Here is a 13,624-nt window from a genome sequence, read left to right as displayed (position 1 = left end):
TTATATCAAATGATATTTGGGACATCCTCAACTCAAACCAAAAACCTCCTTAAGCTTTTACTAGATTGATCACATGATTGTGTAGAGCGTGTTAGGTAGATATCCTAAACTACTATCACCTCCGCATAAAATCTAAAGGAGGTCTCCTTTGCATCTCAACCACTACAAAGGTGTATGAAGGACCTGGAGAGCACCTCCTCCACCTACTGCTAGGGGTGTGCATGGATACCATTTAATATGAACCAATCCATTTTTATGGTTATGGTTTATAAACCAAACCACTTCTCACAAAAACCAATTTAAAATTCCGAATCGGTTCCGAACTGGTTTTAAATGGATTTTGATTTTAATCAAAATTATTTAATTTAATTTAAATTTTATTTTCTTTAAATTAATATTATTTTTTAACTTTAAAAACATAAACAACTTTTATGAGGTTTTAAAATATTTTTTCTTTTAAAACTTAAAAAACATACAAAAAAACAATTTAAAAAAAAGAAATATTTAGAAAAAAGAAAAAAATATATATAAAAAAAAAGTTGAAAATAATAAAATTATATTCTGAAAATGAAAAAAAATCTTAAAAAAAGAATTATTCCAAAAAATAAAAATAACTGAAAAAAATTTATTTAAAAAAAATGGAAATCGAAAATAAATAAATTCTGAAAATAAAAAATTATTATTTAAAAAAAAATCTTAAAATAAAAGTTTTTTTATTCTGAAAATTTGAAAAAATAACCTTTTTGAAAATTAAAAAAATTATCAAAAAAAAATTATTTAAAAATAAATCTAAATTTTTTTACTGAAAAAAATACAAAATATTTTTGATAAAAAATATATTTTTTTATTTAGAAGAAAATAATAATTTTATTTGAAAAAAAATATTAAATATAATTTTTTCAAAAAAAAAATTGAATATAATAGTTTTCGTAAAAAGAAAAAAAAATCTGAATTTTATTTTTAAAATAATTTTTTTATAAAATTTAAAATATAAAATTAATTTGTAATGTGATAAAACGTGAAAACCGACAAATATAAAAATTTAAGGCATAGTTAAATTTGGATACCCAATAAGAAAACCAAATTTTTATAATGGGTAATGGTTTATATTTGGATAACAAAATGGATACCCAAATTTTTATTTTAGCATTTGGTTTGGTTTTTTAAAAGTGTAACAATTTGGATACCAATTTGGTTATGAATAACCGGTTTTTTTGCACACCCCTACCTGCTGCACCAACTACTGCACCAACCAGAAATGCCAAAATTTTGATGTTATGGATCATGTACCGGTAAAAAAATTTAGGTGTGCATGTTACCCCTGCAAGGGCAGTGGCACTCAGAGGACTTAGTAGGTATATTATATTTTATGGTGGTTAGGACTTGTCCTCGACGGCGAAAATCCTTGTATGTTGGTGTTTTGTGGTGGCTTAGAGAACATGCTCACATGATATGAGAGACTTTGTATGTAACGTGATGCTTTTAGGGTAACAATATGTATGGTATGATATGTATGAGTTAAGATATGTCCTCTCTTCCTTTAAAGGAGAAGTATTTATAGAGGTTTTTGGGGCCTAGGATTTAAGAAACTCTTAGGGGCGGCATCTGTTCCCCCAGAACTTGAGGAGTTTGTTGACCACCTATTCTTCAGTGAATCATGGTGTACTCCTTCTCGTATGACTAACAGGAGACAACAATATTATACATGTCATCAGTTCCAAATGCGACCCCCTTATTCTTTGAGGATTCCACCCAGGCAACATCACCCTTAGGCGGGAATGCTAGAGCCTCCCTTATTTGGGGCTCTCACAAATATAACACTATAAATCATAATATTTTTGTGTGTTTTCACATAGTTGGGATATTAATGATGTATACCATATAACTATGTTCTTATTAATGATTCTATGGATGTGTTACAACTGAGGATCCAGGATCCACATTCCATGGATGATCATGTTCCTACTCTAGACGATTTCATCAATATATTTAGTGGTCGGAGGATAAGCCATTTTATTTGAAGGGGGCGTGTCCAAGTGGAGGTGCAAGTGCAAGTGGAAATATGGAGGAAGCTTAGAAGGAGAATGAAGAAAGTGAAGAAAAAGAAGTAGAGGAGGATTAAGAGGAAAGTATAGAAGAAAGCAATGAAGAAGGGAATTAAGAATCTGAAAGTGAAGACTAAAGTTGTCGCACTTACTCCAAAAATATGTGATTTTTAGTTGTTTTAAATTGTTTTGTATTTAAGTATGTCTTTTGAAACAATTTAATTTTTTGTTTCTATAGTTGATGCTGTGAAAAACAAGAGGAACTTGAATATGTTCATTTTGTTAAAGTACATGAACATGTTCAAGTTTCCAATACATGAGTATTTTTGGACAAAAAAATGAGATAATTTGAAAAATTCTAGATTTGGCTTGAAATTGTTTGTCTATTACAGTTGAAATACAGATGGTCCAATGGATAAACAAACAAATGTAAAGAATTTTATGATGCAGACATTCTTGCTAGGTGAGACCCTGCTCTCGCTAGTCAAGAAAGGTGCAAAATGCAGGATTTTTGACAACATCAGACCCAAACAACATGATAAAAAGGTTTTCCTTGAATGCTTCATTAATAGTTAAATTTTGTGATTATTTATGAGTAATAACATGAGATTAAAACCATTGTTTGCTTAAATTTAGATTTCACTACTTGTTTTGTGAAAACATGTTGATTTGAATTAGAATCATCCAAAGCCTCTAACCAAGTGAGTAGTGTGAAAACCTCGTATTTTACAAATATATTGAGTGTAGACATTGCATATAACTCATTTGATTTTGGCATGAATCTTTCTATTTGTTTGTATGTATGATGTCATGGATATGATCAATACATTGTTTCTTGATTGAATGTAAAATTACTTGGCCAAATAAAATTTATCTTGTGAGTGTATGGTCCTTTGAAAACCTCTTTGAGGAAAAACATACAAACTTTTGTTTTTAAAAGATACAACCCTTAACCAATTTTAACAAACAATGTCCATTCCTTGTTTTAAAGATAGGAAAGCATTTAATTTCAAAGGGTATCATAAAATTAAATTTGAGGAGAAGGATTTTTGAAAAAGAAACCAAGTAGTTATTGGTAAATCAAAAGAAAGAAAAATAATTTTATTTTTACAATCAAAAGTAAAAGAATCAAAAGTGTCGAAAGTAATAAAGAAAAAGGAAAAATCACCACAGAGAAATTTTTAAGTGGAAAAGAGAGAGAACTGTTTAAATCAAATGGAATACAAATGAATTTTGCTCTCTTATCTATTAGGCAAATTTGAATCCAATAAAAATCATGATCTTTTTTTAGCCCGACCATGTTACAACATGGATAAACGGTCCTAGTGATCCATGATTAATTATGTATTTTACGATATTGCTTATATGAAATGCAAAGTTTGTTTGTAGTTTATGCATTGTCTGAAAATGAGGGAAACACTGACCAAATGAGTGATATTTAGTGAGATCATGGTTCTAATAAAAAAATGACAATTGATCTAAACATATTTTAAAAGCATACTTTGGTTGAACAAATATAATAACATTTGAGTAACAGTTTTACAAATAAGGTGTGTCCGAATAACAATGTTTGGACAAATCCAGAGACAATAAAAAAACATTTGAGTGTCAATTTTACAAATAAGGGCGTGCCCATGTAATAATGTTTTGATAAACCCCTGATATAATACAAACACATTTGAGTATCAAGTTTACAAATAAGGGCGTGTTTAGATAACAATGTTTCGACAAACCCCTAATAAAATACAAATACATTTGAGTGAGTTTTAGAAATAAGAGTGGTTCAGATAACAATGTTCTAACAAGCCATTGGGATGGTACAATCACATTTGTGTATCAGCTTTATATGTTAGGGCATGCTAGTTTACATTAGGTTAACAAAAGGCTCATATTCATACACAAGTTGCATATTTTTAACACAAACCAAAATTTCGTGTATAAAATCATTTGTCAGAGATTTTTCCTATATAGGTCACATAAAATACAACTCAAAACATTTACATAAAATACAACTACGAAGTATGTCGCACACCATGTTCCTCCTTTGTCTCATATACTGAAGAACACCATGTGCCTTACTTAATTCCGCCTATAACAAGTCCCAAATGAGGATGTCTTCTTGTACCTCTCCTCTATAAATGACACCCTCAAATATAGTGACAATGTCATTGCATCTTGGAAATACATCTACGACATGGTCCCCTATTGCCCGTTCCTATTCATTAAATCTTCTGATGAGTTGGCCTTAGGGGATCTCCTGCTGGCACTATCGTCAGATAAGGATGAGAAACTATATAAAACCATTGGATGTAAATGTAAACCACTGAATGTAACTGTACACTTTTGTCCACAAATATGGTCATGCCAACCAAAAACCAAAGTTATGTCTTCAATGCACATTATTTATGATAAGTGATTCGTACATCACTACAAGCATTATTAACAATGACAATTAAATGGTTTACATAATTTTCCTTCAAAAATGAAACTCTAGCATATGTTCTTCGGGTATCTACAATCTCCTTTTGGGCCTTTTTCAGGATCAAGTTCTAATTGTGTCACCATAAGATCTAATGCATTGACTCTTTTAATTTGACTATAATAAAAAATCTTCTTATGATCAGAAGATGGAGGATAAATGACACATCTCCAGAGTAATAATCATCTCACCAATGGAAAGACGAAATGATGAGATCTTAAAGTTCCATCTCTTAGCATAGATCGACATAAGACTATGGTGAATGTAACCATATCATGTTCTATATGAATTTCATTCATTCCAGATGCTTGTTGTAGCAGTATTTTTTTTTGAGATTAAGCTATTGATTTAACTTAACTCACAAAGCAAGAGTCGCCACCACACTTTTTTGTTTCCAAAGGAAAAGGGAAAAAGTACGAACAAAACCCAAAGAAGTTTTAAAACAAAACTAATAAAAAGAGAACAAGGGTTCGGGGATTATTATGCAAAGGGAAAATATTAGCACCCTAAACATCCATGGTACTCCATGGGAACCTCTTTAAAAATATGTACATTTTGGTTTGAAAAAGGTGTTGTTGGTTAAAATATTGGAGGGATGGGAAAATAAGCATTTTCATTATGATTTGGTGTTTGCCAAGACTTTTGAAGTCTCATGCCTACGTACCAACAAGGTGCAATGGAGGATCAAAACCTCGTAGTTCGTGGTTAAAATAACAAAAGGAGTTTGTTTTGATTCATTTTTATGGAAAATATATTTTGTCATTTTAAGGAGAATACTCAACTAGTCACCCAGAAGTATGAGAACTTTGCATCATCATGAGAAGGGCTCCAACTTGGATAAGGATAAAAAAGTATGCCACTAGATCCCACATATGGAAAAGAATTATCATCAATACTATGGAGATAGGAGAATTATAACTCAACTATGGAAATGACTCATGTCTAATGCCTTAAGAAAAAGTGCACAAAGGGCACAAAATGGTTTGAATGAGTTAGGCATTTTTTAGTCTTTTGAAATTAATCTAAGTATGCTTAAGATAGATTAGCATTTATTGAGAAAAATATTTTGAAAATAACTTGACAAAAGTCAAGGTTTATTGAGAAAGTGGTTCAAGTTAAAAAAAGAAGGTTTTGAAAAAGAGAGAAGATTTTGAAACTTAAGGAATGGGAGAAGAAGAAGAGGCTATCATAGAGCATAAAACTAAAAGCTAGAGAAGAAAGATCTAACCAAGAAATAGCAAGCTTTATGACATAAGTCAAGCAAGAATTTCCTCGTTTGAATTAAGACTCAAGCAAGTCAAAATAAACAAATAGTAATCCATGTGTCAGATGAAACCCAAATAACTAATCCAAGTCTTGAAAAGGAAATCCCAAGTCAAATGTATAAGATGAATTCCAAGATCTCAGGTCACAAGTCCCAAAGCAAAGGTCAAGATCCTAATTCTAAGTTCATAACTCCACAAAGATGTCAATGATAGTAACCATAAGTCCATGAATTAAGAGAGACAAGTTTCCTTTTTAGGTTTTCTTAGCAATGAATTAAAGAATGATCAAAATAGACAAAGAACAAAACTGACATAATCATAAGTAATATGGTATGAAATGCTAAACATAAAGCATAAAGTAAATGACATAAAATAAAGGCATAAAGTAAATGACATAAAAATAAAAGTTAACACAAATGAAGAGTTAGTGAAGGATGTTAGTAAAGATGAAAATATGTTTTTGGTCATTTTTTGGAGAACACTCAACTATCCACTCATAAGCATGAAAATATGAACCTATACATCATTTATGAGAAAGGCTCCAACTTGGATAAAATCAACAAGTATGCCACTAGCTCTCACAAATGGAAAAGGAGCAACATTTTCATACAATACCATGAGGAATATGAGACTTACAATCTCACTTATAAAAATGTCATTTCCTTTGGGAAAAATTTAGCGCTATGCTAAGCAGTCATAATTGGACTTATGTAGAAGTCACAACTATCTGAGGCCGGTCAATAATATTGTTTGTGTTAATACATGCTAGAGAAATGATATATAAATCATCCTCCTAAAGCTATTCCACACAAGAAAAGAAAAAGAAAAGGGATAATCAAGCACAAAGGCTAGGAGGATGGTCCATTACTTCAATCCACACTTCATGACACTTAAGACAGACTTATGCATCAATCCAAAGTACGTTAAATGATTCATGATAACTTAGAAGGTAGATTTGAAATGATAAAAGTTCATCAAACACCAACCCACACATCATGAACAAGATGGTCACAACCATCCAATTGATTAAAGGGAAAATAAATGGATGAAGAAGAAAGGGGACAATAGAGGTCACACCCAAATTGAATCACATATTTGATCAAGTCATCATCAAAATCAATCATCCATTTTGGTGGATTAGGGTTTTTACCCCATCAATATCCAAGATCAATTGAGTTTGATGAGACTTGAAGTCAAAGTCATCATGATCCAAGGCCAACAGAAGTCCATAAGGTCAAACAAATTAAAAATGCAATTAAATGAAACAAAAATGCATTAAAGGTATTTTTAAATGATTTTTAAAATAGAATAAAAATGGAAAATCCACAAAGTCCTTCAAAATATCAAATAAATGGCCAAGAAAATTATGGAAGGTTGAAAATAAAATGAGAAACATATAATAAAATTTTAGAATTTAAAAATGCAGAAAAGTATTTTTAAACCAATTAGAATAAAGGAGAAAATTCCTAAAAAACAAAAATCAATGAAATAAAATAAGGGAAAATAAAAATCAGATGAAGAAAAATAAAAGAGAATTTTAGAAATTATTTTGGGATTTTTTGGATAAAAAATGAAATTACTACAAATTTTTAACGAAAAAGAAATTTAAAATAATAAAAGAAAAAGAATTAAAATCAGAAAAAACCAGAAGCGTTAGATCACGCCTCACTAATTAATGTGGCAGATCCAACACTCTAAATGATGAGAAATACGATGGAACCGTTGTAATTAGAACACAGGATCAAGTTTGAATTCAACCAATCAAAACATTTCAAAATGCCAACGCGTCTGGTCCAAATTCAGACCACATGAGAAGTACTTCAGGCATCTTCTCCAGTGAGCTCTCACCGGAGTTTCATCATTTGGTAACTTCAAGACACGAGACCACCACCATCGTGATCCTCTTCTCATCCTGAATTCAACCTTATGCCTCAAATTCATTCATGTGAACTGAGCAAAGGGAATTTCAAAGAAGTTTCAGAAATAAGAAAAACACGAAAAGTAAAATTGAATGATGAACACAATCAATCAACACCAGGTAAGTTAGGGGAAAGCATTAGAGAGGAAGGACTACATTGTGGTAACTTATTTGAGTTCAAATGATGCTCAGAACTACCTTATCTAGATGGTGATCAGAAGTTGATGAAGCTCGATCTGGTTGGAGCAATTTAGAAAGTTTCAGAGCTTAGGAATTGTTGCAAAAGTTTCAGAGGATGCCGATGGAGCTAATAGAATCAAGAAAATGGATTGAAACAGGCTGAAACTCAAAACACGATATAGGCAAAAGCTTGCATATGAAGGCAAAGCTTCTTCTATTTATAGGCAATGTAATTGGATCCAAATACGTGTGGAATGATGCTGAATTTGTGCAAAACGAATTTGATCTAATTGTGTGAAAAGTGTGACTCGAAACTCCTTAAAACTCAACCAAATGATACGTTTTAAGTGTCAATTAACTTCTGGAGGTTTGATTAAACATGTTTAGGACCAAAACACTTGCTAATTTGGCTTGGAATTGAGTTTAGTCATGATCAAATTTTGGAAAATGGTAATTTCTTCAGTTCCAAGTCACCATGTTCAACTCAATGGGGCATCCTACACAAATGACCTGTAATATCTTCAAACTTTTGATGATCCTCCAAGCATAAGTGGCTCTTGTCATGTAAAGAGAAGTTGTAGAGGATGTTGAGAAGAGTCATATACCAAAAGGGGCATCCAAAAATGTTGAGAATTGAAGGAGTTGTGATCCTTGGAACTTTGACTTCAAAATATTGACTTTTAGGTCAAACCACTTGGAACAAGCTTGTGTACTTGAACTTTCCTTGCACTTCAAAGCACATGGGTGATCATATGAACTCAAGATATGTTGTCCTTGATTTCCTCTTGATTAAATTGCTCAAATCTTGAAGTTACTTGTTGAAGAAGATATGTAAATAAACACATGAACCTTTGACTTTTTCTTGAGAAGTAAGCCAACAAACTTTGAGATGCTTTTGACTTGAGAAGGCCTACCTTGCACAATAAAATTAAGGGAAACAAGACATATTTTGGCATTTTGATTAGTGGTTAGATAAGAAATTAATCATATAAACACAAAGGTAAACAAAGAGGTGCTTGATGATCTCTGCAAGAAGCAAACCCATATATGGATGATGGAAGGATCAAGATGTGGCCTTGCTTGTATGTAAAAGATGCAAATGGGATGTGGGATCTTAGGGTTAAAAATTAGGATATGACACTTGTAATACTTCATTAAACCATGGTTTATCTAGATGCGACAAATTTTATATCTTCCTACCATGGTTAATATATTTTAGTGTCTCATGGTACTGCAAAAAATAAATACATCAACGTCAAACAATTAAATTAGTATAATGATCATGAAGCAAATGTTTAAAAGCATAACTAAATATTTGTTCTACCTCTCCTTCCCACACGTGAGAAGCAACACCGTTTTCATATAAAGGGAGTAATGGCATGTCATATAGGACTCTAGGAAAATCTTAAGGTCCGACAACAACAGATTCGACTGAATCATGTGCGACATCAGTATGTACGACAGTAATAGGAGCATGTACGACGCCAACACGTGCATCATCATGAGGCAGTGATCCATGTACATGGGAAGATTTAGCTTTCTTTCCTACATACTAAAACATGTTGAGATAACCTACCATGCATGTACCTCAATTGTTTGCACGCGATTGGAAACATATCCAACAAAAACACTCACAAGTTGTTTTGCTATCAAACTAACATCGAGATAAGGCTTGTATAACCATGCATATCAACGATATCAATAAGTTACGCACAATCCTAACTAACCTCTAACAGAAAAATGCACTGAAAATAAATTGTATAAATCTAAACAAATAAATATAATATATGTACATATCTAGTGTTTGGATAACAATATCTATAAAGAGTTTCTGAATTTTGTTATCTGGATAGGTTTGTATTAGACAAAACTGTATCCCCAAAATTCAATAAATTCAAACCTAGAAAATGGATAATACATTGACATTAGATGAAATATCATGTACTTTAATTAAAAATTAGAAAGAAAATAGTTGCATCATAATCACAAGATGCAACGTGAGGATGTGAAGTAGCTAAACTTACCGAATGTTTATCAAATGGGGAGGAAAAAACTTTGCGTTAGATTGAAAATGGTGTGTCCAAATAACAATATCCAAATGGTGTGTACCGAGAACGATATCTACACACGCCCATTTGTACATTAATTTGATGTGTTTAAATGTGGAGTTGGTCTCTTGCATTGTGGGTGCATCAGAATTTTATAAACAGGCGGTGCGAGAGATAGAATTTCAAAAATTCATAGGACGTAAAATAAATACTAAATATGTAATGAACAACCCATTTCTAATAGAATTTAATTGAAATACACTGACAGTGTAAAATCAGTCAGTTAACCATAGACGTTGGATATTAAAACAAGTTTGACTTTTATTTTAAAAACTTATAAAGTAATGCAAACGGGTGATCGTGATGAATCGACAATGTAAAACTTTTTACACTGACAGTGCATATTAATTAATCTCTTTCTAATATACCTTAATGCATAAAAAAGATATGTGACCCACATTTTTAATACTTGTGACTTTATTTTTTATTAGATCTTCTCATGCTCAACATTATTGACTTAATACATGTATATAAATGATGAGTGGTTTAAATTGTAAATACTTAAAATTTAATTATTTTTTTCAATATTTTATATTATAAAAAATACACTTATAAAAGGGGATGGGGAGCGGGTTATAAATGTTATAGATACTACTATTCTTTTATTGATTTATTTTGGATTCTAGACACTAATATTATTTTATTATTTATAATATAATTTTAATAACCTTTTAAAAAATATAGCTAAACTAATCTTCTTGTTGTTCTCTTCACTGCTTATACACAAGCAGCCGTAGTAGGAGATTCTAGTATCAAATACATATTTATTTATTATTTTCTAGAAAAGACAAAATTACAATCTTTTGCCAACTAAGATAGATATGCTCAAAGAGTACAAAAGTATTTGATTAAACTACGGCATCAAAATCCAAAAAGACTAGCATGCAAATAAAAATTCAATAATGGTTCTTAAGATAATTTACCGAGTTTTTCAAGTAAAATATTTCAGTAAAAAAAGTAAAATATTATACAAATATAATTTTCTTAAATAATTAATATATTTAACAAAATTAAATAACTTACATTTGTTAACATTGACATAACTAAATAAATTATTTAAAATTATAAAAAATATAGAAACTCATTTAATCATGTTTTTTGTATTTTTTTTTTAATTTCTAACAAAGTTAAATAATATATCCCACCTAAAGAGATATATAAGATTTTATTCTTGTTGGATAAAAATTTATAACAAATTTCTTTTAAAAAATAATCCTAAACTATAGTTAAAGATTTAATCATTTAAAAATTTATCCAAGCTGTAAGAAATAATTTAACATAAACCAAATGATGCATGGCCAATCCAACATTGTTGTTACGGCATCCAGCATCTAGGCAATTGTACAAGCAACAGCAAACATCATTATCAATTTCATCGTCACATTGAAAACAAATTATCTTTCACAATCAACATTAATTTAAGGGACATCTATGGAATATTTGAAGGACATCATCAAGTACTTCAAAGGACTATTATTTAAGAAACAATTGTCTCAAAGAATCTATACATCATCAATCAATAGAAAATAAATTACTAAGGGTGTTGTTGCAATGGGAGCTAGAGAAAGCAAGTTTAGGAAATGGGTTAGTGGTGGAAGTGTAAACAACAAAAACATGCAAGGTCCTATGTTGTTGGTACCAAAAGGTTATGTTCCAATATGTGTTGGAACAAATGAGGACACTTGTAGGATATTTATGGTTCATGTAAGAACACTTGGTGATGCTTTTTTTTGTGAACTGTTGGGGAAGTCTGAGGAGGTATATGGGTTTAGGAATGAAGGGGTTTTGAGGATTCCATTTGAAGCACAAGAGTTTGAGGAGTTGTTCATTGGAAAGTCCAACAAAAATATTAAAATCAAGAAAATGGTAATACCAAGTTGATTATTAGAGACATGATTGATCATGTTTATAGGTTGACGGGCTTGTCACTTGTAGGTATATTTGTTTTCATTTCTCCATCAAGATTTTTTGTTGCTGTAATTGTATAGGGTGTGATTATTTATTTTGTTTATGATTAGTTTTTAGTTTCCACGAAGACATCCATGTATCCAAACACGTAACATTGGATTTTATGACTAGAAGGGAAACTTAAGAATCAATGATGATACATGCATACCTCTTCTGTTATATATCTGGATATCTCGTTAATTACGTACACAAATATATGTAATTTAGTTGAGTGCATGATTAATTCATTAAACAGTTAAAATTATATTTAGTTCAATGACATGAATTAATTATATAATTAGTTCACTTTTGAGTTATATCTTCTGGCCGCCTTTCGCTTGTGGAGAATTCCATGATGTGGGCGACATCTCGGGTCTCGTCAATCAGGTCGATTATATATCTAAGTTTTGTCTCGTTCTCTTCTTCACTGAATTGAGAACACCTCCAAGTGGGCGTGTCGATTTCGATAGACAGCATGACGGCAAAACCGTACACCATTGTAAATGGAGTCTCTTTTGTGATTGAATAAGGATGGTGTGATACGACCATAATACTTCACAAAGTAGTTCAACCCAGAGCCCTTTATCCTCGTTCAACTTTTTCTTTATCCCGCCTAATATCACTTTGTTCGTCGGCTCATCCTGCCCGTTCGCTTGTGGGTGAACAACACAAATAAAATTCGTCTGAACTCCATGTTCACGATAGAAATCAACCACAATGGATTTGACAAACTAAATACCATTGTCTGAGATGACAACCCTTGGCAAACCAAACATGCACATGCTCTGCTGCTACTAGAAGTGAATAACTATTTTTTGATATGATCTTGAAGACAACTCTAGCTTATATCCATTTTGTGAAATAGTCTAATCTACCGATCAAGAACTTCAATTGGCTAGGTACCATGGGAAAATGGCCTAAGATATCCATGCCCCTTTAGGTGGTATGGGTGACTTCAAGGGTGTTGGTTTCCTCCGCCTCAATATCGGGGGAGGCAGGAGTCTCTGAAATCATAGTGCGATTGTGTCTTGCTCTTTTGTGCTGGTGAGCTTGAAGAGGAGGTCCGCCCCAAAGTTCTTCTCCCTGGGAACATATGTTATCTTAAAATCTTTAAAGCGTTCAAATAAGTCAAATACCTTTTTTAGACATTCGATGAGTTAGGGACCATTTGTATGATACTCCACATCAACTTGATATGCCACCAATTGTGAGTTGCTTTTGCCTTTCAGACTTGAAGCGCACATTTCATGGGAAAGGACCATGTTGACGATGAGAGTTTCATACTCAGCTTGATTGTTACTAGCATTGAATTGAAACTTCAGATACTGCTCGATCAATAGGTCATTTGGTCCTTCCAATACTATTCTGGTTCCATTTTGTTTTAGATTTGAAGCATTGCCTAGAGATAATATCCATGTGTAGGTGTTCTCTTCGCCTGCCGGTAAACTAAACTCTAACTAGAAAATTAGCTAGTTAGTTTTTACTAGTACCATGTGTCCTTGGAAGTAGGGTATGGATTTTATTTCTGTTATCATAAGCGCTAAGCAGAGCCTCTCAATATTCTGGTACCTGTCCTCATCGTCCTTGAACTCCTTGCTTACAGAATAGACAGATTACTCCATTTTATCCTTCTCTTGTAAGAGCACAAAACTCATTTCCTAGTAAGTAATAAATAATACAGA

The 13,624-nt window shown here is 31.8% G+C and overlaps 1 protein-coding gene across 1 annotated transcript; it reads left to right on the top strand.

Annotated features, from left to right (window-relative positions):
- Positions 1 to 11,546: 11,546 nt before the first annotated feature.
- Positions 11,547 to 11,876, top strand: LOC127138013 (auxin-responsive protein SAUR71). The gene has a single exon (XM_051064420.1). It carries the CDS (start codon positions 11,547 to 11,549, stop codon positions 11,874 to 11,876), a length of 330 nt encoding a protein of 109 aa, XP_050920377.1.
- Positions 11,877 to 13,624: the final 1,748 nt, after the last annotated feature.

Source organism: Lathyrus oleraceus, chromosome 4 (assembly GCF_024323335.1).
Source record: "Lathyrus oleraceus cultivar Zhongwan6 chromosome 4, CAAS_Psat_ZW6_1.0, whole genome shotgun sequence".
Lineage (NCBI taxonomy): Eukaryota > Viridiplantae > Streptophyta > Magnoliopsida > Fabales > Fabaceae > Lathyrus > Lathyrus oleraceus.
Note: the sequence above shows the minus strand (reverse complement) of the source record. Positions and strands in the feature narration are given on the sequence as shown.